This window comes from Saprolegnia parasitica, assembly GCF_000151545.1.
Source record: "Saprolegnia parasitica CBS 223.65 unplaced genomic scaffold supercont2.4, whole genome shotgun sequence".
Classification (NCBI taxonomy): Eukaryota; Oomycota; class Saprolegniomycetes; order Saprolegniales; family Saprolegniaceae; genus Saprolegnia; species Saprolegnia parasitica.
Window position 1 is genome coordinate 845,908 of NW_012156398.1, and position 27,076 is coordinate 872,983.

The following is a 27,076-nucleotide window of genomic DNA, read 5'->3' on the forward strand; positions in this document are numbered from 1 at the left end:
ACACAGAAGTCCATCCCGTGGTGGACCCCACTCGCTGAGGGTATAGTTCGCGCGAGGTCGTACGCAGGCTCCTGTACTTCGACCACCCGACAGATACATATAGTGCCCGATGCAACATTGCGCGTAGCACTAGTGTCCACAGAATGATCGCTAGAAACGCTGCGCCGTCTTTAAAGGTGGGGTCGACTTGGGCAAGGTCCACATTTCCTATGCTGGACGATAAGCAAGCTTGTCAAAATCGACATCTCGTGTACCTTGAGAGCAACTGGCCACGATCCGTCGAGTCCGCCGTGCGTTGAGGAAGTTGCCCATTCCTTTGTCGACTTTAGCGAACGAGCTGTCGGTCGATTCAGAAGGTATATTGATAACTCGGCAGCCATGATAGCGATAGACTGGTTGCTAGAGCAATGTCCTCGCGTGCATATGAGCGTACCACCAAAAACCAGTGCTGAGGAATGCGAATGAAGGGCATTTCTGTTTCTCTTATAGATGACAAAGAGCGAAATAGATATGTTGTAGCGGGAGTTCTATTTTCGTCTTCTTGTTGCCTGTCGCAGGCGCTCAGAGCCTATCTGGACAGGTTTAGCGGCCCGCTCGATATTGCAAGAGGCGTCGTGGTCATCTCAACGGTTTGGAACCCCCTTTGCGGCAAGCGACTGCCACCTCGATCGTGAGTAGTGTAGGACGTCAACGCCAGCTGGCATCGACGGTGTTGCGTGCTTGTAGCTGCTACGTTGAAGCGCGGAGCGGTGTGTCGTCGCCTATATACAAAGACCAAGTCGACGCTTCCATCCAAAAACACGCTCGTTTTGAATTTGCGGTTGAGTCTGCTTTTGAGTCTGCACTTCACTTTGCACTTGCATGGGCGCTTCCGATCGAGTCGCCTCGCAGTCAGAAGAGATGGACAGAAAACGTGGCACGCCGAGGGCGTCGGGTTGGAAATAGTGTGTGTCTCTCTGCTCGACTCATGCCTTGATCAAAACGACGATGACTCAATGATACACTATTTTACGGTTGTGAGTATCTATTGTCGCGCGCCAGACACGCAGAGTTGACGCGCCCAGTCCCACGCGGGCAAAGAAAGCGCCATCGAAAGCGATCCAGGGTCGCTTTCCGATTCATTTTTCAAGACGGTGAAATGCTGCGAGGTCTTGTCAAGCCGCTGCTGCGCACGCCGACGGTGCGTCGGCTCTCGACGACGACCGCGGACCCGTTGAAGATCGCCTTCTTTTCTGCCCACAGCTACGACACCGAGTCGATGCAAGCCATGGCCAAGAACGAAGGTGTCCACGGCGACCTCCGGTACCCCCAACTGAGCTCTTGTCGGCCATTCATACTCACGCAACACGAATAGTTTTTTCCCCCATCGGCTCAACATTTCGACGGCGCCGTTGGCAAGCGAGTGCGACATTGCAGTGGCCTTTGTCAACGACACGGTGGACGCCCCCGTCTTGCGCAAGGTACTCGAAATCATTGCTATATGAAAGTCCTATTTTCATTATATTTCGTATTTTGTAGTTTAAAGACATAGGCGTCAAGGCCGTCTTGCTGCGCTCCGCGGGGTTTGATATGGTCGACTTGGCAGCTGCCAAGAGCCTCAACTTGCCCATTTTGAATGTACCGTCGTACTCGCCGTACGCGGTCGCCGAGCACGCCGCTGGCCTCATGATGACGCTCAACCGCAAGTACCACCGCGCGTACAACCGGACCCGCGACTTCAACTTCAACCTCCAAGGGCTGCTTGGCTTTGACTTGCACGGGAAGACGGTCGGTGTCATTGGCACCGGCAAGATTGGCGCGCTCTTTGCCAAGATCTGCACCGGCTTTGGCTGCAACGTGCTGGCGTACGACGTTGCTCAAAACCCGGAAGCCTTGAGCTACGGCGTCACGTACGCAAGTTTGGACGAGGTGCTCGCCGCCTCGGACATTATCTCGCTGCACTGTCCGCTCTTTCCGTCGACGCACCACGTGATCAACGACACGGCGATCGCCAAAATGAAGAAGGGTGTCATGCTCATCAACACGAGCCGCGGCGGCTTGATGGACACGGAGGCGCTCATCCGCGGCCTCACGAGCGACATCATTGGCAGCGTCGCCTTGGATGTCATTGAAGGCGAGAACGGCATCTTTTACGAAGACCACTCGGGCGAAATCCTCGCCGATGAGAATTTTGCCAAGCTCTTTACGTTCCCAAACGTGCTCATTACGGGCCACCAGGCGTACTTTACCCGCGAAGCACTCGACAACATTGCAAAAACGACGATGGACAACATCAAGGCGGTCGCCGCGGGCGGACCGTACCCCAACGAAGTCAAGAAGCGAACGTAATTTCATGTCTTTTTAAATGCATCAATATTAAACATCCTACATGTACTACACATCGATGTAACTCCACTCGAATGGGTTCGTCTAGGGGCTTGAAACCATCGAATTGCCGTTCCAGGACGAATGAAGCGCAACCACGAAGCGGCACGGTCCACGTCAGCCCTGCCGACAGCCGTCTTTCCAGCTGGCACGCCGCTGCAGACGACGTTGGCCAAGCTCGAGCAACCTGCGCGATCCAGAGCATTCTTGCCCGAGCACCCGCCGAGCCCGACGCCCGAGTCGACCGAGCTCTTTCACTACACCAACACACTTCTGCATCGGGTGACGGGTCGGTACCTGCCCGCAGCGGTGCTAGGCGGCGGCCCCACCGCCCACGCGGACGAAGTCAAGCACCTCGCGTCCGACCCCGACTTGATGCTCGTGGTACTACATCTGCCTTCTCCATCGACATGTACGTATAGCTGGACGAGGTAGATGCAAAGCGTCCAAGACCTCACGCACCAGTTCCACGAGGTCGCCACGTCCGTCTTGTCGCACCGCCGCGAACTCGGAAAGATTCTACTCAAGCTCAAAGGCTCGTACGTGGGTCTTTTTGAGCGCGTGCTTGAAGCTGCGATGCGCTTCTACTATACGTACCGGTCCGAGCACGCCAAAGAGCGGCACGACCAGAAACAAGAGCTTTTGAACCAAAGTCGGGTCATCCAAGAACACGAAGAGTCGATTCGGGTGCTCACGCACCACTTGGAAGCCAAAGAAGTGCTGGTGCAGTCGCAGCGCGTCACGATTCAGGACCTCGAGTTCCACAACCATGCGCTCCACGCGCTCGAAGCGACGTGGCTCGAGCTCGTACTGCACACGTGCACGATCCTCTTTACCCTTAGTTTTTTTCGATTTTAGCAAGACGAGTACCGCGAGCTCAAGCGGTTCAAACTGTCTTGTGACAAGCGCGAGGAGCTATTGCAACAGCGCGAAGAGACGCTCCAAGTACGTACTGTACATCGGTGTGCATGAGGACAAGGTGTACATTGTCGTTGACAGACCAAAGAAGAGACACTGACGCGCCATGCCCACTTTCTCGAAGTGCAGGCCAAGACCGAGCACGGACGCATTATCGAAGAAGCGCGGTAGAATATCGTATTGGATGGTAGATTTCATGTACATGGGGTACTAGAAAGTACAAAGAGGCGTACACCAAAGCCGTCGAAGAGATCCACGACGCGCACGAGCCCTCGCCCGACTCGCCGTACGATCATCGTTTTGGTCCCCGCGCAGATGCATCGACGCAGACCACCGCCGACGACGACGGACTCTGGGACGTCCAGGTCGCCACGTCCATTATATGAGCGACATCATCCCTCATGCCTCATGATATTTATCGACTAGGACGGAGTCCCAAAGGCCGTCTCGACGAGTGTGCAAGCGCGCACCATGTGGCGGCGCTTCCACGCCTTTGTTCGCTGTAAAAACTGCCATGGTCGACCGCTCGTGACGCGCGCGCCGACCGAGGTCGATGAAGCCGTACGTGTTACGCGTGGACAACATGTCTGCTGTATTTCGTACGCTAGTACCAAACCGTGTGGACGGTCAAGCAAAAGCGAAAGCGGTGGAACCGCGCGACCGCCAACGAGTGGCGGCTTCCCGATTCGATCAAGTTCTTTTGGCCAATTTGCCAAAAACCGTGGTCGCGATCGAGCGCTACTCGCTGCAAGAGCTTTTGCAACACATTGAAATGCTGTATGATGCCAAGTACGAGGCCGACCGCCTCGATGCGGCCGACGGCGTCGCGTACCAGCCACTCGACCAGTTTGTCGCCGAGTACTATCTCAAGAGCTGCAACGGGCGGCAAGACGCCGAGGTGCAATTCTACAAGCTTTTGATTTCGATCAAAGCGCTCTATTTAACGTCGCCCGCCCTGCATCTGTTTGCTCGCTTTTTACAGCTGCTCGATCGCGAGAACGCCGAGCAGCGCCGGTACCGCTTCGACCCAGACATTGACGAGAAAGCCCAGGCCTCCAAAATGGAGCTCAACGCGCTCGGTGTGCCACCGCAACAGTGTCTTAACCAGAGCTACCTGCGCGTTTTCTTGGATGCGCGGTCTGAACCAACGCCAAGATTCCGGTGACGACGACGACGACTCATCGCGCGTAGGCACAACGCGCTGCACCATCCCGAGCTCGGCACGGACCATCTCGTGTCCGTCAACGGCGTTGCGACCAAGTGGATTGCATTGGAGTATGGTATTCGCCTCCTCAAGTGGTACCTCAGCTACTTGCCGGCCGAGAGGCGCCAAGTCTACTACCGACAGGTACAACACGGCGTGGAAAACCGAGAAGTAAGACGCGATATTATCACATGTGTAGCTCGAACACTGCACCGGCATCTTGCTCCATGGGACCATCACCGACACGAGAGGCAACCAGCTCGCTGTCCGCGCGCAAATGCGTCTCGTGATGCTTGGCACCGACACGAGCCGCACTGATGGCGACGCGCCGCCGCGCCGGCGCGACGTTGTCGTCGTGAGCGTGCACGTCGTCTTGGAGCTCATCGTTGACGTTTTGCTCATGCGTACGAAAGGCATTGAGATCGAACTCACCGAGCTCTTTGAATCGGTACGAAAAAAGTGTCGCGGGGACAAAGCTCGGAGGCTCGGAGGATCGCACAGTATAAAGTTAGGATGGTAGTGACACTCTTGACACTAGGGCGACGTCAACCACGACCACGTCTTGTCCTTTCCCGAGTTTTGCGCGATTCTCAAGCCGCGCGCGCCCGAGTTCAACGAGCGCCGGCTCCTGCGCATGTTTCGCGAGGCGTTGCTGCTCGGCCAAGACCCATCGTATGCGATCACGGTCGACGCTTTCATTCAAGTGTGCACCGACCACGGTCTCGTCGCGTTAGTGTCCAATGCAACGTTCGAGGTACATGTACACGTTGTCATGTTCGGGCCGCGGAGTCACCATACGACAAGTTTAGCAAGCGGAGTCTCCGCCACAGCCCGCCCAAGCGCCAGTCACGCTCGTTCAACGCGACGACGAGCCCGCTTCGGCGCGGGACAGTGGGGGCGCCGCCGCCCCGCTACCCGCCAAAGCCCACACTGCTCTCCGCCTCCGCAACCTCCACGAATGGAAACGAAGCAGTATCTACGAGCGGTGACGACGAGATCGTCGAAGACCTACCGCCACACGACGACGGCGACGACGACGACGACGATGGCGATGCAACCACGCCCCATCTCGAACTGTCGCACGCGACGGACGCCCCAATCGCGGAAGAGATCGAGTCGGCCGCATAGCCATTCGGTCAGAGTACATTATTCATTGTTGGTAGCCTACCAGTCGACTGAAAGGTATAATACGACGATGTTAAGTGTCCATCACCACCACCAATCAAATGTGTCTACTTGGGCTCGGAGGGAGCATCGACAATGTGCGCGCCCGGAGGCAGTGCGTGGCGCGGCGGCTCGAGTGGCGCCAACGCCGGGGCTTCAATGGTCACAGCCTACAATGTACATCATGTCATGCTCCATAACGACAAGACAATCGAGCGAAAAGACCTTCCACACGCACACGGCCGTGATCGCTTTGAGCACGATGTTGGCGAAGAACATGACGGCGGCGAACCGGTTGGTGCCGCACCCGGGGTAGCTGCCGAGCCCGTCGCAGTGCAGAATACCAATGCTATTGGGCTGGCATATCAAATTGGCAAAGGCTTGGCCCGAGATCCAAAGCACGCTCCAGACAATGTCGGTCACGCAAGAGAGGCCGAGCACCGAGACATACAAGACGGTGCCGCGTGCGTTGTGTTTATGGTGCGAAAACGGGTGGACAGTCGCCCAGATCGCGAGCGCAAAGTTGTAGGCTGGAAACGCCACGTACGAGAGCTGCATCAAGAGCGAGAGCGCCAGTGACGCCGTGCCAATGCGATGCTGCCACTCGTCCCAAGCGCTTTGTCGGGGGGGTGGGCTCCATTCGGGGGGGGCATCATGGCCTTCCTCATTCGGGCTGCGCTTCGGGCTGTGCGCCAACCGCTTCGGGCTGTGAGACGATCGAACAGGGCTTGGCTGCGGACTCGGCGGCGCTGGTGCAACGTGGTCGGCCATTGCGCCAACCGTCACGACTTGTGCAACCGCCGGGGATGTCAAAAACATTCGTATCCGGTATTTTGTCTTTAACGTCGAGTCGAGTCCAACGACCTCGATTGCGTGGGGAGAGCCCTAGAGATGCAGCTAGAGATGTACTTGTACAATACTGTCTGTAGTAGGCATAATGCGTCCTTCGTGCAGTGGACGGCTTCATGCACTGATGCGAATATCCCGAGAACCATCCAATGAAAACGCTGCATGCGCGATATATTGCCCGCATTTTCACCAATCCTGAGCATTTTAGACGGACAGCCAATCCCAGGCGGCGAGCCATGGTGGCAGGATCGGCAGTCGCGCAGGCTATCGGGGCATATGGCTCATGGAAGGACGCGACGCGCCTTCTGCAAGAACTCGAAGACGCCTATGCTCGGACGAGGTCGGCGGCAGATGCGAGTCGCTGGGTCGAGGCGACAACAGAGGCCATCCGCTGGGCGTTGGCGACCGCCGCCCGGTCGTCCCAGCAGGCCCAAGCCCATCTCCACGCCTGCCTCGTCCAGCTCGCCAAGGGTCTGTCCGCGCCAAAGCTTCCAGCTCAGGCTGCGCCGTTTGTCTACGCCACGTTGCTCGTCCAGCTGCTATCAACGTACCCTGTGCTGGATGGCGCCGGCGTTGTCCTCGCGTTCTGTTATCTCCAACATGGCCAGTTGGACGAGGCCAAGGTCCTTTTGGACGGCCTCCAACAAGCCTCCTTACACGCCTATGCGGACGAGTCGGTAGCGGTGTGCGCTTGACGATGGCTCATGCAGCCTGTAGGGTATGCATACTGCACGCCGCACTCGCTCTCATATGCGACGGCCACGACCCGCAGCCAGCGCTCGCCTCTCTCCTCACGCGCATTGGTAGGTCATCATCCTGATGTTTTGACGACTCTGTGGTTAAAGCGATCTGCAGAGGCAGCCCCGACGCCGGCGCTCTCGTTCTGGTACGTCTTGCTGTCCATCCATGCCCGGACGCCGACGACAGACCTGCGCCATCTGCTCCCGCACCTCGAGGTCGCCATCGCCGGCGACTATCAACCCGTTGCAAGCTGCAACTTGCATGCATTTGTCTTGGCTCAAGGCAGCGGCAGCTTCAAGGCTGGGGATTTCCGCGAAGCGGGCGAGCTCCTTGCGCGGGCCATGCAGATGGATTTTGACCAGCCGGATGCGGCGTTCAACTACGCGATGCTCTTGGGCAAGATGGGCAAGGCGCATGAGATGCAGCATATGCTGGAGCTCGTGCTCGAGGCCATGGTGCCGCCGCCGCCGGCCGCGCTGACCATCACGCCTCGGCAGACCACCGTGACCCGCGTTCGTCAGCACTTGGTCGCCACTAGTCTCGAGAACCGTACGTTGTGTTGTGTCAAATGCGATTCCTCCACCATAGGCGTAGACGAGTACGCGACCGCCAAGCGGGTTGTTGAAGCCTTGACACAGGCCCGCGACCTGGTGGAGGTCGCCAGCCCGTTTCAAGTAGTCCATGACGCCTTCTTTCCGTATCGTGACGTCCTCGTGTAGTTGTCCCAGCTCATTCGCGACCGCATCTTTGTGCTCCTCGAGGTAGTAGACTTGGTGCCGTCCATGCGTCGAGTCCACATACGATGACGCGTAGCTCGACTTGCACGAAGATGCATTGGAAATTGCCGACGCCGCGCTGCAACGCCACTTTGTCGAGTTGGATCCCGTGGTCGTGCTCTACAAGGCCGACGCGCTTCTCTGCCTCGGCCGCATCGACGAGTGCACGTGGACCATGGACCGACTGGACGGCCTCGGCGCGGTTGAGAGCGCGCCAACGCTGCACGCTCAAGTGCTCAACAACCACGCACTCACGCTGGCGTGCCGAGGCGACGTCGAGGGCGCGGTCCGAAAGCTCCACGAGTGCCGACGTTTGTTCCCACGTTGCCGACACGCTGCGTTCAACTTGACGCTGCTGTTGTGGCGCAAAGGAGACAAGGCCGCCGCGTGCGTCGTCTGGCTCGACCACACGGCGGCCGTTGTGGACGCCACCGTGACGCGCGGAGTAAGCGTCGTGGCCAAGCCGACGACCCACGTCAAGTCGCGCAGTCAGGGGCAGGTCGATCCGATCCAAGTCGCGGCGCTCGACCGCCTCGTCCGGTCGTTCTCAAACTCCGAGGCCAACGTGCGCGTCGTCCAGCGGGCGCTCGAGCTCGGCCGGCACTTTGCCGACGTTATGGCCGCACCCAAGCAAGGTAGTTGATCCTCTAGTGTGCTGCGGTGCGACGTGACAACATGTGCTCGAGCTTTGAACTTTGCGAGCCGGTGAACGACCGGGGGACGTGTTGATAATCGGACTCCACCGAGCTCGAGCACACATATCATAACCATACGCTGCGCTTGAATGCTATCGCACGTCGAGACGGCTCGCACTTGGTCTTGCAAAGCTTCGAAGATTTATGCGACGGCAAAAGGTGGATCTTGGGCGCGGGCGCGGATTGGCGCATCGATTTCGGAACAACACACGTGTGTTGGCACTCGCATGGTGTGCACGGTGCCGGGGGCCATCGGTACCGTCGATTTCCTCCTCCTCCTCCTCTACACCGGCATCGACGAGCATGCACACTAGGCGCGACGACCGCTGTCGTCTCTCTGGCGACCCTCTTTTTCGCGCTCTTTCTGCCGCAGTGGTCGTCGACGACGTCGATCGTCATGCTTCCGTCACCCATCGACCCGTCGCTGCCGTTCGCGGCGGCAAACGCAACGCTGCACGTCGGCATCTGGGGCGCGTGCTTGGCTGTCACGTCGAACCGGCCGGACGCGACCCCGTTTGACCCCAGCGCGATCTACACGTGTGCGAGTCTCTTTGGCCACACGCTCGTCCAGGTCAACTGCACTTCGGGGCGGGGCGTGCGCAAGTGCTCGCCCACGGCAACGGAATCGCTGCCAGCGTCGCTCTGCAGCAAGACCCGACACGGGGCGCCACTCAATTGGCACCAATCGCTGCATGCGACGGACCCGCCGGTGCGCGACATCCGCACTTACCTTGATGCGACCTGCGGTAGCATCGGCCGCGTCGTCGTCGGTACCGCCGGCATCACTCTTGCGTCGGCGTCGGCGTGCACGTTTTGTCTTTTGCTCGACGGCCTCCTCTGCGTCTGCGCCTGCACAAAACGCATCTTGCGAGCCGCGGTCGCGTCCGGCTACTGTACCGTTTTGTGGGGAGCTCTGCTGCTTGGCGCGTGGCGCACTCAAGTCGCCAACCTCCCGAACGCGCGGTTCGCCTTTACAGTCTACGCAGCGCTCAGTGCGCTGTGTGGATTTGCCATTACCACGTACTTTATACAGTGCCACGCAACACTCGTGGTGCCGCGGCCCGTCAAGACCATGCACACCAAGCTCTCGCGTGGCAGCGTCTACGTGGACACGCGCACTGGCATGCACGTTCTCGTCGAAGAGACGATCTCCGAACCGCCGTCAGCCTACGTCTAGACGACCTTTCTCTCTCGTCTTGGGGATTTGCGTCGTCGTCCAAAGCAGTTGTATACTCATAGAGCATTTTCTACTCGCACTATCTACGCGCCACAAGTCCATGCGCTGAATGTACTGGAGTCGTTAAACAAGTAGGCCAAGGTGCTGGTATGTTCCGCGCGGTAAAAGTCGCAGCACCAAAGACATGACCGCGTTTGGATTTCCGATTTCATTTCAAGCCTGCGATGCTCCAACTCCTCGCGAGCTCGGTGCCGTCAGATGATCAACATTTAGCGCAGCAGCTGACCGGTTCGCGACCTTAAAAGCTCCGACACACGACCGGCACGGGCGACGCTTGAGACTTGTAAAAACCATGAGCATCACTCGTCGTTAGAGTGCACGCTCGACTCATCGAAGTAGGGCGACGAGGTATCTGTGCGTCCAACCTTCTGCGGCACCCTAGTACTGCGGCGTAGCTCACGCACGCACGCGGCCGCTGGCTAAACCATCGCGATGGCTTCCGCAAAGCGCTCATTTTGCCGCATTTTTATGTTGCTGAGGTTGCCTTTTGCATCGCTAAAAATAGCAACCCGACCCGTGCCGCCACTTTTGTTGGCCAATCAAACAACGGCGTATCTTTCTTTCGCGCGGTAAATTTAAATTTAGAGGCTTTGACACGCATCGCCAACATCACTTTCTAAAACGATGAGTTCGACGCCGATGCCGGTCGCGGCGACGCCAGAGACGCAGGTTGTCGCTTTTGTCGCCCCCGAGGTCGACGCCGCGGGCCTCTACCGCGTCAAGGCGACGCCCCAGCGCACGTCCATCTGGGACGGAATGGTGCAGCTCTCAACCCCCGTGACCGACGACGAAAAGTCCGAGACAAATCGGTTGCGCCACGCTCGCCGACGCCTGTGGATGCTTCTCTGCGCTGCGGCTGTGATTGTTGCCGCGATCATCGGGCTCTCGGTCGGGCTCTCGTCGGCGACCTACCACGATGCATCGACGTCGGATAGCGCCCGCGCCAACCGCGACGGTGCGACAGAAGCCCCTGCGTATGTGACGCCGACGCCGACCACGTCGCTGCCAACGATCGTGGAAGCGAACGCGACGTCGGGCAACAGCACGACAGATATGCCGGCACGCGGTGCATACGACGGCATGATTACGACGTCAGAGCCCGGCGAGTCCAGTTCGTCGTCCTCAGCGACAAGCGCCTCCAGCCAGTCGTCGTTGAACGGCCCGACACCGACGACCAAGGCGGTGACACCGGCACCGACACCGACACCGGCACCGACACCGGCCCCAACGCCGGCCCCGACACCGGCCCCGACATTGGCTCCGACATTGGCTCCGACACCGGCACCCGCACCGACGCCGGCACCGACGCTGACGTTTCTCAACAAGTGCTCGTACACGATCAACCTCTTCAAGGTCGACACGCCCATCTGCACGCTCAGCTCGGGCCGTCAATGCACTTATCCGTTGAACGTCGGCGACCACACAATGTTTCGGCACACGGGGTCGGCCTCGGCGACGCTCGTTGAAATGACGCGGCTCGGGGGCAAGATCTGGTACGACATTAGCATCATTCCGCCGGGATGTGGCAACGGCGTGAGCTGGGCCGAGTGCATGAGCCTCTCTGGCGGTATCTCAGGCTACAACGTGCCCGTTTCGATGCTGCCCACCAAGTACAACAAGAACCCGGCGGCTGGCAACTGCCACTACGTCGAGTGCCTCGCCGACCAGTGCCCCGACGCGTACCTCTACCCGACCGACGACCTCAAGATGAAGGACTGTCGCGAAGACGAGGCCTTCCTCATCACCTACTGTCCGTGAGCCCCATGTATCGCATTGCATATCGATAGCTTGTCGCCATCTATCAACTTGATACAACGCCGTTTCACTGCGTCTCCATGGTTAGGAGGTGTGTCTACAATGCAGGTGTAGTGGACACCAAGCCTCTATGACTCGAGCTTGTCTGATGCAGCCACAAACCGTGCAAATGTGTCCGTAGACCAATACTTTACGCGGGGATTGCGCGCCAACGCCAACCCTAACCTCCACATCGGATGGCTGAAACGGTATAAAACTTGTGGACAGAAAAAAGGATGTATACTAGTTTGTGCGATAAACACTAGCTAGCGCTGGGCACGCGTCTGGTAAGTCGCTGTGCGCATCTCGTGGAGGCGCGAGACGGCGCGGTTGCACGCATACAAGAGGTCGGTCATCGAGCTCATGTTCTTGACCGGGTTTTCATTCGACGGGTCGTTTTCAAACGCGCCAGATGGACCATCCCACGAGCTAAACGCCGGTACACCCGCGGCTTGGTTGGCCTTGCGCAGCGCATCGACCTCTTCCGGTGAGAGACGCTGCGGCTTGGGCGCGCCATTGAACGCAAAGAGGTCGTCGGGCATAACGTGGGCGGAGCAGAGAAGGCGCACGCGGTGCTCGTAGAGCTCGTCGAGCAGCGTGATGAAGCGCCGGGCCTATCGTTGACATGAAACTCTGTTGGGGACCACGAAAATTTTGAGATTTTGAAAAATTTGAAAATCATGAAAATCATGAAAATCAATACAAAAACCAATCCAGAACTCCATAGAAAAGCAACGCACCTGGTTGTGCATTTGAATCGTCAACTGCGGCACGTTGAGCAAGACCACCGTGCCGTACGCCTCGGCCAGCGCCTTGTAGTCGGCCGCGCCTTTCTCCGTGTTGCAGAGCTCTTGGAAGCTGGCGACGCACACCACGTCGCGGTACCCAAGCACCGTAAGCGACCGGCCCATCATGACGGGCGTCGTCTGGAGCGACAACGACGCGCCTTTCGGAAGCATGGCCTCTGCAGCCGCCTTCAAGGACGCATCCGCCGATGCGCTCCACGGGTGCACATAGGTCTCACCGACTGGCTACACAGCGTCGGTTGCGTGAGCTACTGCCACCAGACACATAAAATCGTCGACAAACAACCTTTTCAATGCGCCGGTGGTCCGTGCTCGAGTCGATCGACACCACGCGCGTGTGTTGCTGGAGCAAGTCGAGGAACGGGAGAAAATACTCTCGGTTGACGCCATCCGGGTACAAGTCCTAGGGCTCCGTTGGTCGCATGCGAGACTACGATCCACAAGGAGAGTCTACCTTGGGGTGGGTATTGGACGTGGCAATCATGACCGTGCCTTGGTTGAAGAGCGTGCCAAAAAACTTGCGCATGATCATGGCGTCGGCAATGTCAATGACCTACCCGCAATATCGACGGTAGTAGCATGGTACGATAGGCTGATGCAACCCACCTGGAACTCGTCAAAGCACAAGACCGGGCTCTCTTGCGCGACTTCTTTCGCGATCAGCGTAATGATATCGCGCTCGGGCTCGAGTTCAATGTGCGCGGACCGGCCAAACGTCGCCAAGTGCTCTTGCTTGCGCGCATGAATCCGCCGATGGACTTCGAGCAGGAACGCGTTAAAGTGCACGCGGCGCTTCTTCGTCTCGAGGCTCTCGTAGAAGAGGTCCATGAGCATCGACTTGCCCGTGCCCACTTTGCCCACGAGGTAGAGGCCACGCGGCACCTGCATCGCACCATGCTCCTAGCGCAGAGCGCATGAGTCTCGCCGTCCACGCGATGATGTGGGCGTACAGACGACGGCAGCTCGTACGACGTCAGGCGCTTCTGGAGCTTCTGGAGGTGACCGACGACGGCCTCTTGCGCGGCGTCGGGGCGGAGCTTCTTGGCGCCGACCAAGCGCTTGTACAGCGGCACGAGCGCGCCTTGTCGCGACATGGGCCAGACAAAAATGTGTCAACTACGAACTTCGGGCACGGACCAATGGCATCGACGGTCGCGACGTTGATCTTCGGAGGACGAAACGGCCGTGGAGCGTGCCACGTCATACCCGAAGGTCGACGTCGTCCACTCCGTTCCGAGCAAAAACAGGCGGCAAACAAATATCAAGTCGATGGCGCTCAAGTGTACTACATTTATTATTTACGCGGGCCCGGTCCCTGGTGTGCCTGCGCCGCCTTTCTTGGCGCGCTTCCCGCGGTTGATGACAAGACCCACGAGCTTCTTGCGCATCGCTCGGTCAATGAGCGGCTCGTCGGTCGTCTCGGCCGCGGGCTGCGGCACATCGTCGTCGTCCTTGGACCGCGTCGGCTCCTTGGGCGACCCGCCGGTATGGTCGTGGCTATGGCGCAGGATCTTGGCCACCTTGGAGGTCTTGGGTTGCGTCTTCGGCCGGACCTACGGGAGCTTCCTGTCACGACCACTCGCATTGCAAAGCTCGATCGTACGCGGATGTTGCCTTGCGAGTTGTCGGCGGTCGAAACACGCAAGATAAAATGCTCCTCCGTCTCATTGGGCGACGGCTGCGCCAAGACGTGGCCCTTGCCGTCGCCCGCGTTGTTGCTGCCATGACTGCTCGTGACGGTCTCGGACCGATGCAGCTCGTGCTCGGCCTTTTCTCGGTTGATGACATCAAGGATGCGGCTGAGCTTTTGCTCGACCTACGTTTTAAGACTTGGAACGCCAGCGCCTCCATATTGGAAGTGATGGAGGTACGAGGTGCACGAGGTCGGTGGTCGAGATGTCGCCGGCCTTGTTCAAGTCGACCTCGTTCTCGAGCTCCATGGAGCCTCGGACCGAGCTCATTTTCGCCAAGCACTTGACCATGCACGAACGAAATGCGTCGAGCTACACACCGCGGCTCGCTGCTTGCGCACACATGGATAGGATAACGTACAAGGACATTGGAGCGGTTGCAGCGCTCTTGGAGCGCCGACACGTTCTTTTCAATCTCCTTGAGCTTCTCGGCCGTGTCGTCCATCTCCTGGTACGCGCCGCGCGTGTTCATGGTTGCACCTCGCAGCGTCGTGAGCTGGTCCGAGAGCTGCTTGTACTGTTCGCGGAGCTTGCGCATTTTGGCGTCCGTGATCGCATGCTCTTCCTTGAGGTTCCGGAAGGTCTCTTCGCGGGAGAGGTACTTGGCAATGATCTTGTCGATGTCGTTGGTGCCCGCGGCTTCGCTCAGCCGGCGCAAGTCGGCCTACGCAGACAATTTTTTGAATCGTCGCGGGCGTCGACGTGGCGAAAACCTCGAGCGTAAGGAGCTTGGCATCCGTTTGCATGAGCTCGGTCTGGATCTGGGCAAACTGTGCGCTCTGGACCTGGCTTTCCTGACGCAGTCGCTTCGTCTCGCGCGCGGTCTGCTCGCCAGTGACATTTTGAGCCACTTTGCGCCGGCTCAATTCGCGCTGCTCGATCATTTCTGCTTCTTGCGCGTCATCTCGATCGCGCTCTCCATGTCCTCGATCGCGCGGCTGTTTTCGTCGCGGAGGTCTTGGAGCTGCTTGACGAGCTTCTTCTGCGTCGTCTCGGCCGTGCATTTCTCTTGCTATGGTTCACAAATGGACATGATGCAATACAAGAGCTGGTGTCTCGGGCTCGCACCCGCGCCGTCTGCAGCGCCATCGCGCCCGCGCTAAAGTCGTTTTGAAGCGCTTGCAGCTCTTTTCTTTGCTCGTCGTTAGCTTCTTGGACTCTTGCACCTACACGAGCATATATATAAGAGATCGATCGGTCGAGGATGGTTGCAGAGGGCGACCTCGAGTGCGAGCCGCTGAATCATGTGGCTGTACACGCCTCGATCCGCGAGCTCGTCTTCGAGCTTGTTCTCGATCGACTAGACAAAGAACACTACGCATGCGAAACATCGGGTCGTCGACGCACCGACGCCCGGTTCTCCAAGTTGATGGCCTTGGTTTGGAACGCCATGCCGTCCATCTTGCGGCTCGAGAGGAGCGACGAGGCTTCCTGCAGCGCTTCTTCAATTTTCTGCCCACCCATATATCGCAGCATGAGAGAAACCAGACACGGAGGATGCACCTTGATCTCGGCCTCCTTGCGGGTGTTGGCATTGCGGATCAAGTCGAATTCCTACGCGCCGCATGCGACCGACGCTCGTAGCCGCGGCGTGTTTTACCCGACGATACGCAGCGACTTCGTTGGCTTCGCGGTCGACCATTTGGAGGTCGTCGCCGATGCCAATCCCCAGCGTGCCGAGGAAGGACTGCACGGACGGCGCGGTGACTTTGCTATCCGTGGGAAGAATACATCCGTGCTCCGTTTCCTGCTTTGTTCGTACCTCTTGGACGTGCTCTTCTTGGGCGACGCAATGCTCTGGTTGCCGTCGAGCGTACCGGGCATGAGCCAGCGCTGGCGACCGCCATACGTGCCCCGCGTGCGCTCGGTCATCGAGCCATCGGTCGGCGTCTCGAGCGACCGCACCTCGGGCGACTCGCCGTCCATTATCGTCGCGTTATATTAATACCGACGGTTCACGACGAGCATCAGTTACGAGCCGTTGATCGAGCCGCTTGAGAAGTTGAGCGAGAAAGGCTGCATCGCATTGCGATGGCAGGCTATCGCCAACGTGCACCCGCTCTGTCCCGCGCATGTCCGTCAGCTGCACCGTGCCGGCGCCATAGGAGGGTCGGAGGTCGGAGGAGGTCGGAGGGTTAGGGGTATTGGGTGTTGGGATGTTGCTTTTTGCGTGATGCATGTCGTTGGGAACGCCTTGTCGTCGTCGTCGTCGTCGTGGGCTGACAGGATGCGACGAGTGACGCTGCATGATCTTGGTGCGCCGCAGCAAGCAGTGGGCCAGGACGAGGAGCGTCCATGTAGTTGAACACATCCTATTGCGTAAGGGCGAATATCTCCCTCCTGACTAGAATAAGTTATATTAACGATCGTATATATGCGCATGAAGCGTCGCTTTCTCTACTGTGTGTATATCTACTACCTAGACGTACGTCTCGTTGAGCGACGCAAAGCCAAGGTTCGAGTTGTTCTCGTCGTTGAACCACGACCGGAGGTCCGACGTCGACATCTCCGAGAGGCTGCCGTACCACGACTTTTCATCAAAGAGCTCCGTGTCCCGGATCGTCGAGCAGCCCGCCTCTTCGAGCGAGTACTGGCTCCAGACGTAGAGCAGCTGCGTGCCATTCGGGCCCAAGTCGGCGCGGCTCTCGCGCTTCTTGCAGCGCTTGGCCGTGATCGGCGAGTGCACGACGTGCTCGAGGCCTTTCGGAATCGCTTCAATCAAGAGCGTGCCGGCGGCAATGCCTTTAAAGAGAAACTTGCCGTGCGACTTGAAGTAGCACGGCGTTGACGCCGCGCCGCGTGGCGCCGTCTCAAAGTACGAGGTCGTGTCTTGGAGGAACGCTGTCCATGCGTCGCCGCCAATGAGGATCTGGCCGCCGCGCGAGGCCTTGGCGATGCGAGCGGTTTGGTTGACAATGTTGCCAAAGTAGTCGGCGCGGCCACTCGACTTGTGCGGACTCACGCTGACGGGGACGCCGGTTTCGACGCCGATCGAGATGCGAAATTGGATGCCAGTGGGGTCCGACTCGAAGAGCGCGTAGACTTGTTTTTGGACTTGGGCGCACCACGCGACCGCGTCGGCGGGACGGTGAAAGGCGAGCATAAAGTCCTATTAATGCGGGCTATGAGACATGTGCATTGAGGTAGAGAGAATGGGGACGTACGCCTTGGAGCTCTTGGCACTCGTAGCCGTGAAACTGGCGGAGGAGCTTGCGCGACAGCGTGCAGATCGACTTGACCCGCGAGACGAGGCTGTGCGCATCGCTGAGCATGAGCGACCGCGCGCCTTCGATAAAAGTAAACACCATGGTGACTTCGCCGCCGGCCGCGGGCGCGTCCCGCATGCCGGGCGCCAACTGCCGCGGCGACATGAGCGTGAGGAACCGCCGGTCTTCCAAGTGCTTGGGGAGCAGCTGGAAGAGCTGGAGCGGGTACCCGCCCACGAGGTGCTTCCCGAGATCTTCGACCACCGGGTTGCCCATCTGCACGAGCTGCTCCTTGAGCTTCTCCCACGCGCCGTCCGAGAGCACAATCTGGCCGCCGTGCGCGCACTCGCCAATGAGCCGGACGAGGTCTTTCGGATTCGTTTCCCTCTCGTCGCAAAGGTCTTGAAACTCGTCTTCATGGTCTGTCTCGGAGCCGACGAGGTGGATCGCCATGCGCACGCGGAGGCCGCGAAACACAAGCGTCGGCTTCTCGGGCGAGAGCTCTTCCTGCGCCTCCGGGGCTTTTAGAAACTTGGGGTTCCAGGCGGCGTACATGAGGCCGAGCTGCATCGCGAGGCACCACCGCGCCGCGTTGTACTCGGAGTGGAACCCGAGGATAAAGAACTCGTTGTTGAAACGGAGCTCAATCCCGCCGTACTCGACGAGGCGCGACCGGATCATGTGCACGTAGAGCGCGGTCGCCTCCTCCATGAGCTCTTGGAACTGCCGCGAGAGTCGCTGGAAGGCCGCGATCGAGACGTACACGAGCACGTTCATTTCGTCCGACATCGCGTCGTCCGAGTTGGTCACCGACGTCTGCGCCTGCAGAATCGGGAGTTGGACGTCCGTCGACATAAAGTCGTGCGTGTACGGGTCGTGCACTTGGGCGGTCGCGTGGCCCGACGAGAGGCGCATGGCGCCGGCGTAGCCCAGCGCGCGGATGTCGGCGGTCTCGCTAAATTCGAGGTAGACGTCGGTCATGGAGCGGTGCTCGGGCCGCTGCGCGTAGTCGTAGCCGTTGGTGCCGACCGTGTCGCTGCGCGGCAGCGACCGGTTGCTGCTGCTCTTGACGGCTTGGAGCGACTGCGGGTTGAGGATCGAGCCTTTGCCACGGCCCGCCGAGACGGCCGCGGAGGCAGGATTGTCGATGATGTCGCCGTCGCGCCGGCGCGTGCGCTGCGAGTGCGGCCCGCTCGAGCCGCCGGCGAGGTCGCGCTCCGAGTTGGTGCGGTGGGTCATGCCCGTGTTGGTGATCGCGCGGCCGTTGGTCCCGTTCTGGCCCGTGTAGCCTCCGTTGGTCGTGTTAAGGTACGGCGCGAGCTCCTGCACAATGTCGTTGCGCGGAAGGCAGCGCTTGAGCACGCGTATGCAGCAGTCCCAGCAGCTCATCCTCGCTGCGGTAGACTTGGCCGATGCAAGAATCCGAGGTCGCTCTCGACTTTAGTGGATGGTCGCGGTGTGCAAATAATGCGTGGCATTTTAATGCACCGCCATCGGCTTCGTGGCCCAATGCATACAAATGCCGAGGTAATAGAATAACGTGTGCTTGCAGACGCACGAAACGCGACGTAATAATATGCACATTAGTCACACAATTGGTCTGGATTTCTTTGGATTGGTGCAAACTGGCGAGTTTGCACTTGACGTTTGTATGCAAGACGGCCCTCTACGACGGCGTCGATTACTCTAGCTGCGTGGAGCGCTCCTGTGTCTAATGCTGCTGGCTCCAACGAGAGCTCTTCTGCCACGCAGTACTACTTCTAGTACGTAAGAGTGGACGTGTTGTACAACCAACGCGTTGGCGCAGCACAGAGACGCAGGGATGGTTACTTGACATGGTGGCGAGTCAAGCTACAGACAGGCGGCAAGCCGGTCGTTCGGCACGTCGAAGCAGCGTCGAGCTGGCTCTGGTACGCGCATCGAACGCTTCAAAGCGCGTGGCCACCCATTATTAATCTCGCACCATAAACAGGCGAGATACCACGAAACGTCGAGCAGGTTCATGCTGTGGCAGCGCCTCGGATTACTCGCAGGCGCGACTACTTTGTGTCACCGCCTTGTCGTGGATCGTTGAAGCAACTCGGCGCGGCTGGAAGAGGCTTGACCGACTATTTCTCTTCGCGACGCGAGGGCAGCATGGACCAACGCCAAAGACTTCGACACCGTCGTCGTCGTCCCAGCGGTGCACGTTACTAGGGTCTGTTTACAGACGACCGTTGATGCTATGGGGCGACGAGAGGCGGAGCGAGGAGGTTGTCATGTCGTTGGCTTGTTCCAGACACAAGAACGCCGCGGTTGTGGACTCGTTGAAGTGACGCCATTTGTGACGCGCGTGCGGTACAGTGCTTTCGCGCCTTGTCTTTGTCGTTGTCATTCGAGCCACTTGGTCGTTGAAGCTCAAGCGCCCTATGTGACGAGCAAGCGCTTCTAAAGACAGTCCCAAGCCCGTCTTGCTGTTGCGCTCATCGAGTCACGCCAGGACGACACACGCGACCAAGATAAAAAGGACGCACATCCTCCTATATAACTTGACAACGCGACAACGCAAGGGATCGCTTGGAGGATCAGCAGCACCCATCTGCACGGCTCGAACGCGAGTCTAGCTCGTGCATGCGTAAGTAGTTTAGACAGCATCGGGGCTCGAGGTCGGTGCGAGCAGATGCAGAAACGAAGAAACGACGACGTGGTGCCAAGGTCATTCCTCTATCAAACGCCGAGCGCGTTGGCGCATCGAATGAAGAGTGGCGCGTTGACCTTCTCGCAGAACGCCTCTTCTTACTTGAAAATGGTCCTTGCCGACTGGACGAAGCAGCGTCGCCAACAAGCCAGAGGCCGCGGTGCAGCCTCTCAAGCATCGTCCAGTGCTGATAGAGCGAGCCCAGAGTGCTCCTTCTGAGTGGGCAAACACTGCGTACGAGCCCAGCACCACGGAAATATGGAGCTCGAGGTCGACTGAACGCTCGTTCTTGGTCCACGAGATCGAAAACAAACCAGCTGAGGAAACCTACCGGTACACAGATACGATGATTGGAATCGACAACCAGAACGCTTTCTTCAGACACGCAGCAATACCGGGTAGACGGTATAGGTATCTACTATCTATCTATCTATCTATCTATCTATCTATCTATCTATCTATCTATCTATCTATCTATCTATCTAGCTAACGATATCCATCTACCGGTATCTATCTAACGGTTTCCATCTATCCGATGGATGCTCGTCAGCAATGCAGACGCCTGCGGGTGTTGACGGCTCGGATAGAAGCCAACTTTGGCGATGCGGTCCGGGACGTCCTATCCCGTGATTTAGACGAAATCTACGCAGGCTCTTGATGTCGTCGAGGGATGCAATCAAATTGCGCGGTGCCGGTATCAGCGACACGAAATCGCAGTGCACGACGGAGTAGATAGCAACAGCATCGAACCCATCGAGAGTGCTCGGCGGTCGCCTCGGATACGTCGAGGCAACGCAGAAGGACGCTGTTGAAATGTCGGTGTGGACAGCCCCTCTCGAGACCCCGATAGGATCCAATCTCACGCGGGTTCGCGGCGTCGGGCGTCTCGTTGAAGGAGGAGCGTAGCATCGTTGAAGCGCAGAGTCGTGGCCTGCACTTCGTCCATGTAAACATCACCCTGCATAGGCCCGCCGAGAGAGATCGCCTCGAGTAGTATCAGCTTCGTACGCTTCCCTCGGCCGACGATATATGACACATATTCGCTCCTGCTCGCGCCGTAAGCTGCTGCTAAGCCCAATGCCTCGCACACGACGACGGCAAGATCGTAAAAGCGACGCGCACCGTGCTGACGCTCGCTCGCTGCGCCGACGCGTGTACTTGTCGACAAATGTCCTAGTACATGCTTGGCGCCCAAGGCTCGTCAACCAACTCACGCGATCGACGAGGTCGTCATGATCTGCCGGTGCTGCGCGCCTTCGTGCTAAAGCCTTGGGTGCTAGTATTATAACGCAACGACGGTGGTGTCATCTGCAGCGAATAGGGTGTCGCGAGCAAGCAGTGTTGCTCTTCTCTACTACAGACGCTCCTTGCGTTCTTGTCGCAATCGCTCCGCGCCGTCCAGGGGTCCAGAGGCGTGCTGGTGCTTTCGTCCGAGTATCAGTGCACGCGCTGGCTTGTCATGTGGTAGGTACCAATCGGACGAGCAGAAAATAGCGGCAGCAATGAGCATGGGAACGCTAATACATTTGCTGCTACAACGGCACAGTCAATTGGTACCGACAGACCGGTGCGTGGACACTTGGACAGCCGCGCCGCTGGCACCCGCCGTCCACAGTGATGTGACCAAGGACGTCTCTAACTGGCGCATTGTGATTGCGACAAAGGGCTGACGGAAGGGGCCACGAAGCGCGACGATCGAGGCCGTCGCCGCATTGGACGCGTCGTGCCTTGCCTCCTTCTCACGTCGCTCCAAGCCTCGACGTGCGGGTCGCTTCCGCGTGTCAACACCCATGCTAATTGATTCCTTTTGTATTAATCTCCCAGAGACACAGGTTCGTCGTGCGGTTGGCAGCTATTGTCACCACGCACCACGGAACACAAACAGAAGACACTGCCATAAACAGCAGCGTCTGCGTGTTTGAGTCGCCGTGCATTTACGAGCGGGGCTTCTCCTTCTTGTCCTTGTACAGGGCAAGGAGCGAGACGCCGGCGACCTTGACGACCTTGAAGCGCACACCGGGGATATCACCGACGGCGTGGCCGCGGCGACCGAAGCCGGCAATGAGCACCTCGTCGTTTTCGTCGACGTAGTTCAAGCAACCATCGCGGGGCACGAAGGCAGCGATCTTCTTGCCGTTCTTGATGAGCTGGACACGCGCGCACTTGCGAATGGCAGAGTTAGGCTGCTTGGCCTCAATACCAATCTTCTCGAGGACGATGCCCTTGGCCATCGACGAGCCACCGAGCGGGTTGGCCTTCATCGCCGTGATCGAGTGCGACTTGTTGTAGGACTTCTGGTTCCAGCGCTGCGTGCGGCGGTGGACGCGCAGCTTGCGGGCGCAACGGATACCGGCGGGCTTGTCTACAGACACGCGACCATAAGCAACTCGGCATCTTATTGCGCCATCGGCGACGTACGCTTGGCCATCTTTTTCAGTCGTAGGAGAAAGGAATGAAAAGAACTGAGATTGCCCTTACATTTGGCCTTGGTATAAATTGGTAGCTCCTCACCAGTAAACAAGACTGGCCAATCACGCGCCGCTGTTTGCTCGCCACCAACCAAAAGCATCCAATTCAAAACCTCTCACAATGCATCTTTTAGGATCGTGGCCATGGTGCGCATGTAGTTTGAGAGGTACCTCGTCCCGGGGGCAACGCGATGCGCCGTCGCGCGAAGCAATGGCTCGTACGCAAACGCATGGGCATCTCGACGCAAGTGGTGGCCGTCACGGGGCCGCGGACGGTTTTCGTGGAGCGACACGATCGATGACGTGGGTGAAATTGCGTGTCGTTATCGATTCCAGCGCATGCATGCAAGGTCAAGGCTCCAGTAGTGCTGGTAGAGGCGTAGGCTTTGCATGGATATGGAAAGGAATGTGATGGAGACCTCATATCGAGAGAGCATGCCCGGCGAAACACTGGCCATGCCTTGCGCCGTCGACGAACGCGATCCCGCGTGGTCTAAAATGAAGTTGGGTGCATTTAGCCTCAACGATTATAGGGTCTGCATTTCAAAGGGCATTTTGTTGGGTGCACTTTTTGGCGACCATGGCGACGACGACACCCGTGCTGGCTGCTCATGCGACAGAGGAGACGCTTTCGTAGGCTCATTGCGCGAGGCATGGCTCATGGACGTCGTCGTCTTGTAGTCGCCACGCTTTGGGCGTCTCTCGCCGAGAGTCTGTGGACTTTGCGCGGTCGATCGAGACCAATCTCATCTCGGACCCCGTGACCCGACGCCTGAGCAAACTCAGTGTCTCGACCGATGCGACGACGACGACGACTGCTCCGGCGCACAGCCCGTCGGACTTCGAGCTGCTTTGCGTCATTGGTCAAGGCGCGTTCGGCAAGGTGTCTCTATCCAAGCCTCTTTGATCCCTGAAACCCTCGTCGTACTAGGTCATTCAAGTGCGGTACACACCAACGGGCGAGATCTACGCCATGAAGGTCCTCTACATTGCACGACTGTGTCGTTCTGAAACAACTCAATGTATACGTGTAGATCGTCAGCAAAGAGTATCTGGTCAAGAAGAACTCGATCGCCAACATGCAAACCGAGCGCGACATTATGACCAAAGTCAGCCACCCGTTCCTGATTTCGCTCCAATTTGCGTTCCAAACCACCGACAATGTGTTCCTTGTCATGCAGTACGTGCCCGGCGGCGAGCTCTTTCACACGCTGAGCAAGCAAGGTCTCCTCCTCGAAGTCCGCTCCCGTCCTCCCTCCTTGAGGTGTCTCATCGATCGACTTGTAGCGGACAGCCTGCTTTTACGCAGCCGAGATGGTCCTCGCGTTGGAGTACCTCCATGGCATGGGCATCATCCATCGGCACGTCGATCCATATACTACCATAGTACAGAGTTCTCACGACGTGCATATTTGTAGAGATTTAAAGCCCGAAAACATCCTCCTCGACGCCGACGGCCACGTGTGCCTCACCGACTTTGGCTTGTCCAAGGAACTCCCTGAAGTACACAATCTGTTCCAACTCGAAGAAGCCATCAACTCAAAGAGGATGTGTATGTAGGCCAACGAAGCCAACACCGTCTGCGGCACCAACGGTCCGTCGACATGTTGTTGACCCTACCCCTCCCACTCACGAATGCCGGTAGAGTACATGGCTCCCGAGATGATCCGCGGCAACGCGTACAACCACGCGGTCGACTGGTGGGCCCTCGGCGCGCTCATTTACGAGATGGTGACGGGGTACCCGCCTTTCCGGCACAACAACCGCAAGAAGCTGCTCGAGAAAATTCTCCAGGAAAAGGTGCCCACCGCCTCTTCATCTTCTTTTTGCTGTTTCAACGTCTTAACGTCTCATAGCTCAAGCTGCCCAAGTGGCTGAGCCCGGACACGCATTCGATCTTGAAGCAGCTCTTGGAACGCAACGTAGAGAAGCGTCTCGGCTCGGGCAAGTCGACCATGTTTCAAGTGCGCGGTGTCGCGGCCATCAAGAAGCACCCGTTCTTCAAGGTCGCTTCCCACTCCAATGGATGATGGCCTTTTCACGCTGGAGCAGGACATCGACTGGGGGCTCCTCGAGCGCAAGCGGATGACGCCGCCCGTGGTGCCATCCGTGACGAACTCCCTCGACACGAGCTGCTTTGCCGACAGCTTTACCAAAATGAAGGCGACGATCGAATCGGGTGGCGCCGTTGCGCCCGAGTCGCCTCTCTTTCGTCGGTTCTCCTTCACGGCCGCCGACCGGCTCCCGACAACTAACGACGTCGACGCGTGAACCGACCCACTTCGATTCCCGCGACGGCACACGTTTTTATCCAAGAAGGATATCTATACTTTGTGTGTGTGTTGGATACGCATGCAAGAGCAGATGTAGGACCAAGCGACGTGTCGTATCATCAATGCAGCCTGTCTACGACAAGCTCGCGGCGAGGAGCGACACGTGCGCCTTGACGACCTTGGACGTCTGTTCGATCGTGAGGCGCGACTTGGCCGCACCAACCCAGTCGGCCACGACCTCGCGGGGGAGACCCGACAGCGTGTCGAGCTCCCGCACCGTCGTTTCAATGTCGCCGGCGCGGAGCGCATAGTCGGCGCGCGAGAAAATCGCCTCGGCGTCGTCGCCCTTGATCGGGCCACCCGGCGGGATCATGAGCAAGAGCAGCGCGCCCGCAAAGAGGTGGCCCAGCATGCCGTGGCACTCGTCCGGCACAAGCGCCGCGCGGCGACCGGCGTTGCGCACGTAGGCAAAGCGGTCCTGGAGCTGCGCGACCGACGGCGCACCTTCGGCGAACGGGGCCATGGACGCGACCGCGGCCTCGAGGAGGTGGTCGCCCTTGCCGGCGGCCGCGAGTGCACGAATCTACCCCACACACATAATAGGTGGAGGACTCATGCAATGGAAGCAACGGTCTACCTCGCTGTGGAGCGGCGCGGCGGCTTCGATGCGGTCCGTGAGGGCGAGCGCTGCGACCGACACCTTGTGCACCTGGTGGCTGAACGCTTCGTACGTCGACGTCTGGCCCAAGAGCTCGTTCACGGCACGGAGCTGGATGCGGAACGATTCGAGCTCCTACGTCCTCCACCGTGTCAGCGGCGTGGTGGTACGCGTGTTTGGAGTACCTGGAGGCGACTGTCTTGCTCGGCCTGGAACTTGGCCTCGAGCTCGTCCGTCTTGGCTGTCACGAGCGCGAGAACGGTGCGGTCGGCTTCTTCCTGGACGGCCGCGAGCTTCTTGGCGTACTCGGCCTGGATAAGCGCCTGCTGCTGGTTGACGAGCACGCTGAGCTGCGATTCGTGGTTGGTGCGGAACGCGTCGAGCTCGTCACGGGCCGAGCGCGTGAGAATCTATCGACATCGATGTGAGCTTATTGCAACACGACAATGGGACAATTGTGTACCTCTTCCTGGAGGCGAAGTTCGCGCGAGAGGAGCTCCTTGTGGAGCTTGTCCTGCTGCTGCAAAAGCTCCAAGTGCTACGACAAGAGTGGTGGGCATGAGGCCATGTAAGGTCCATAATACATACCTTGGCCTGGACGTCTTCTTCCATGCGCTTGAGCGACTCCATGAGACGCATGGCCTCCCACTTGGTGCGGTGCTTCATCTCGGTCACGAGCTGCGCCACGCGCATGCGGAGCATATCCGCGTCGAGGTCCTTGATGCCGGCGAGCATCGACTGGTCGAGCTCCTCGTTCATCGCGTCGGCTTCGGCGCGCGCCTTCTTCAGCACCGTGTTCTACGAGATATCCTGGATGGTACAAAGGGCGAGGTTGCAGTCGTCGCACCTTGGTCGCAGCGAGCGTCTCCTTGGCCTTCTCTTCAAACGTAAGGAGGTCGTTGTTGAGCGCATCAATGACAGCCTTCTCCTTCGCAGACGCTTCGTCGAGCTTCTTCTTGAGCGCCGTCGGGAGCGCGGGCACGGCCTCGGCCACGACGGCCTTGGCCGCGACAACGGCGGCTTCGGCCTGAACGATCGCCTTCTCGACCTTGGCCTCGGCAACTTCGACCTTGGCCTCGACCTTGGCGTCAACCTTGGCTTCGGTCGTGGCGACAGCCGCCTTCTCCTTCTTCACCTCGACCTTGGCGACGACTGCGTCCTTGACAGTCGCCTTCTTGGCAATCGTGACCGGCTCCTTCTTCTCTACCGGCGCCGACTCCTTCTTCTCGACAGTCTTCTTGTCCGCAACCTTGGGCTTCTCGGCTTCCTTCTTGACCGGCTTCTCGGCCGGCTTGGGCTTGGCGACGACGATCGTCTCGGGCAGCGCCTGCGTCGGCGGGACCGTCGTGAGCACAAACTCGCGGAACTTGGCCCAAGCGACGTTGTCCTTGACCGCATCCGGGTTGAAGGTCGGGTTCTGCTTGATGTACGCGCCCCACCCAATCGTCGTCGTCACGGTCGCAAAGAGGACGCCGTAGACCGCGTTGCCGCTGCCGGGCGCGGGCTGCGGGACGGCCTTGGGCATCGGCGTGGCCGGCGCCGGCGGCGTCGGCCA

General features: G+C 58.8%; 12 protein-coding genes across 12 annotated transcripts; 5 read left to right on the plus strand and 7 right to left on the minus strand.

Moving 5' to 3' along the window:
- Positions 1-1,138: 1,138 nt before the first annotated feature.
- On the plus strand, positions 1,139-2,328 carry SPRG_01684 (hypothetical protein; the record flags this gene model as incomplete). Its single annotated transcript, XM_012340051.1, has 3 exons — positions 1,139-1,302; positions 1,355-1,460; positions 1,519-2,328. 3 exons carry the CDS (start codon positions 1,139-1,141, stop codon positions 2,326-2,328), a joined length of 1,080 nt encoding a protein of 359 aa, XP_012195441.1.
- A 120-nt stretch (positions 2,329-2,448) lies between these two features.
- SPRG_01685 (hypothetical protein) lies at positions 2,449-5,702 on the plus strand (the record flags this gene model as incomplete). Its single annotated transcript, XM_012340052.1, has 11 exons — positions 2,449-2,748; positions 2,800-3,171; positions 3,223-3,309; positions 3,364-3,449; positions 3,497-3,647; positions 3,709-3,843; positions 4,019-4,419; positions 4,474-4,630; positions 4,686-4,934; positions 5,025-5,240; positions 5,291-5,702. The coding sequence occupies 11 exons, from the start codon at positions 2,449-2,451 to the stop codon at positions 5,612-5,614; spliced, it is 2,478 nt and encodes an 825-aa protein (XP_012195442.1). The 3' UTR covers positions 5,615-5,702.
- Positions 5,604-6,439, minus strand: SPRG_01686 (hypothetical protein). Its single transcript, XM_012340053.1, has 2 exons — positions 5,876-6,439; positions 5,604-5,820 (listed from the first exon to the last, which is right to left on the minus strand). Exons 1-2 carry the CDS (start codon positions 6,419-6,421, stop codon positions 5,719-5,721), a joined length of 648 nt encoding a protein of 215 aa, XP_012195443.1. The 5' UTR covers positions 6,422-6,439; the 3' UTR covers positions 5,604-5,718.
- A 275-nt stretch (positions 6,440-6,714) lies between these two features.
- On the plus strand, positions 6,715-9,912 carry SPRG_01687 (hypothetical protein). Its single transcript, XM_012340054.1, has 7 exons — positions 6,715-7,172; positions 7,217-7,302; positions 7,355-7,789; positions 7,835-7,914; positions 7,960-8,001; positions 8,054-8,651; positions 9,026-9,912. The coding sequence occupies exons 1-7, from the start codon at positions 6,736-6,738 to the stop codon at positions 9,886-9,888; spliced, it is 2,541 nt and encodes an 846-aa protein (XP_012195444.1). The 5' UTR covers positions 6,715-6,735; the 3' UTR covers positions 9,889-9,912.
- A 630-nt stretch (positions 9,913-10,542) lies between these two features.
- On the plus strand, positions 10,543-11,784 carry SPRG_01688 (hypothetical protein). The gene has a single exon (XM_012340055.1). The coding sequence runs from the start codon at positions 10,573-10,575 to the stop codon at positions 11,704-11,706; it is 1,134 nt and encodes a 377-aa protein (XP_012195445.1). The 5' UTR covers positions 10,543-10,572; the 3' UTR covers positions 11,707-11,784.
- A 178-nt stretch (positions 11,785-11,962) lies between these two features.
- On the minus strand, positions 11,963-13,661 carry SPRG_01689 (hypothetical protein). Its single transcript, XM_012340056.1, has 6 exons — positions 13,499-13,661; positions 13,155-13,448; positions 13,003-13,101; positions 12,835-12,951; positions 12,483-12,773; positions 11,963-12,356 (listed from the first exon to the last, which is right to left on the minus strand). Exons 1-6 carry the CDS (start codon positions 13,640-13,642, stop codon positions 12,009-12,011), a joined length of 1,293 nt encoding a protein of 430 aa, XP_012195446.1. The 5' UTR covers positions 13,643-13,661; the 3' UTR covers positions 11,963-12,008.
- A 185-nt stretch (positions 13,662-13,846) lies between these two features.
- Positions 13,847-14,985, minus strand: SPRG_01690 (hypothetical protein; the record flags this gene model as incomplete). Its single annotated transcript, XM_012340057.1, has 5 exons — positions 13,847-14,101; positions 14,152-14,364; positions 14,420-14,551; positions 14,601-14,903; positions 14,953-14,985. The coding sequence occupies 5 exons, from the start codon at positions 14,983-14,985 to the stop codon at positions 13,847-13,849; spliced, it is 936 nt and encodes a 311-aa protein (XP_012195447.1).
- A 134-nt stretch (positions 14,986-15,119) lies between these two features.
- SPRG_01691 (hypothetical protein) lies at positions 15,120-16,165 on the minus strand (the record flags this gene model as incomplete). The annotated part of the gene is made up of 8 exons (XM_012340058.1): positions 15,120-15,251; positions 15,308-15,338; positions 15,398-15,405; positions 15,462-15,539; positions 15,587-15,691; positions 15,743-15,793; positions 15,840-15,951; positions 16,002-16,165. 8 exons carry the CDS (start codon positions 16,163-16,165, stop codon positions 15,120-15,122), a joined length of 681 nt encoding a protein of 226 aa, XP_012195448.1.
- Positions 16,166-16,562: 397 nt separating this feature from the next.
- Positions 16,563-18,902, minus strand: SPRG_01692 (hypothetical protein). Its single transcript, XM_012340059.1, has 2 exons — positions 17,404-18,902; positions 16,563-17,348 (listed from the first exon to the last, which is right to left on the minus strand). The coding sequence occupies exons 1-2, from the start codon at positions 18,832-18,834 to the stop codon at positions 16,659-16,661; spliced, it is 2,121 nt and encodes a 706-aa protein (XP_012195449.1). The 5' UTR covers positions 18,835-18,902; the 3' UTR covers positions 16,563-16,658.
- Positions 18,903-21,894: 2,992 nt separating this feature from the next.
- SPRG_01693 (40S ribosomal protein S23) lies at positions 21,895-22,601 on the minus strand. The gene is made up of 2 exons (XM_012340060.1): positions 22,541-22,601; positions 21,895-22,484 (listed from the first exon to the last, which is right to left on the minus strand). Exons 1-2 carry the CDS (start codon positions 22,548-22,550, stop codon positions 22,057-22,059), a joined length of 438 nt encoding a protein of 145 aa, XP_012195450.1. The 5' UTR covers positions 22,551-22,601; the 3' UTR covers positions 21,895-22,056.
- Positions 22,602-23,147: 546 nt separating this feature from the next.
- On the plus strand, positions 23,148-24,903 carry SPRG_01694 (AGC protein kinase). Its single transcript, XM_012340061.1, has 10 exons — positions 23,148-23,223; positions 23,272-23,473; positions 23,522-23,569; positions 23,625-23,828; positions 23,878-23,951; positions 24,009-24,093; positions 24,151-24,184; positions 24,236-24,390; positions 24,447-24,596; positions 24,643-24,903. Exons 1-10 carry the CDS (start codon positions 23,171-23,173, stop codon positions 24,859-24,861), a joined length of 1,224 nt encoding a protein of 407 aa, XP_012195451.1. The 5' UTR covers positions 23,148-23,170; the 3' UTR covers positions 24,862-24,903.
- Positions 24,904-24,996: 93 nt separating this feature from the next.
- On the minus strand, positions 24,997-27,046 carry SPRG_01695 (hypothetical protein; the record flags this gene model as incomplete). The annotated part of the gene is made up of 6 exons (XM_012340062.1): positions 24,997-25,446; positions 25,501-25,656; positions 25,707-25,931; positions 25,985-26,059; positions 26,110-26,319; positions 26,369-27,046. The coding sequence occupies 6 exons, from the start codon at positions 27,044-27,046 to the stop codon at positions 24,997-24,999; spliced, it is 1,794 nt and encodes a 597-aa protein (XP_012195452.1).
- Positions 27,047-27,076: the final 30 nt, after the last annotated feature.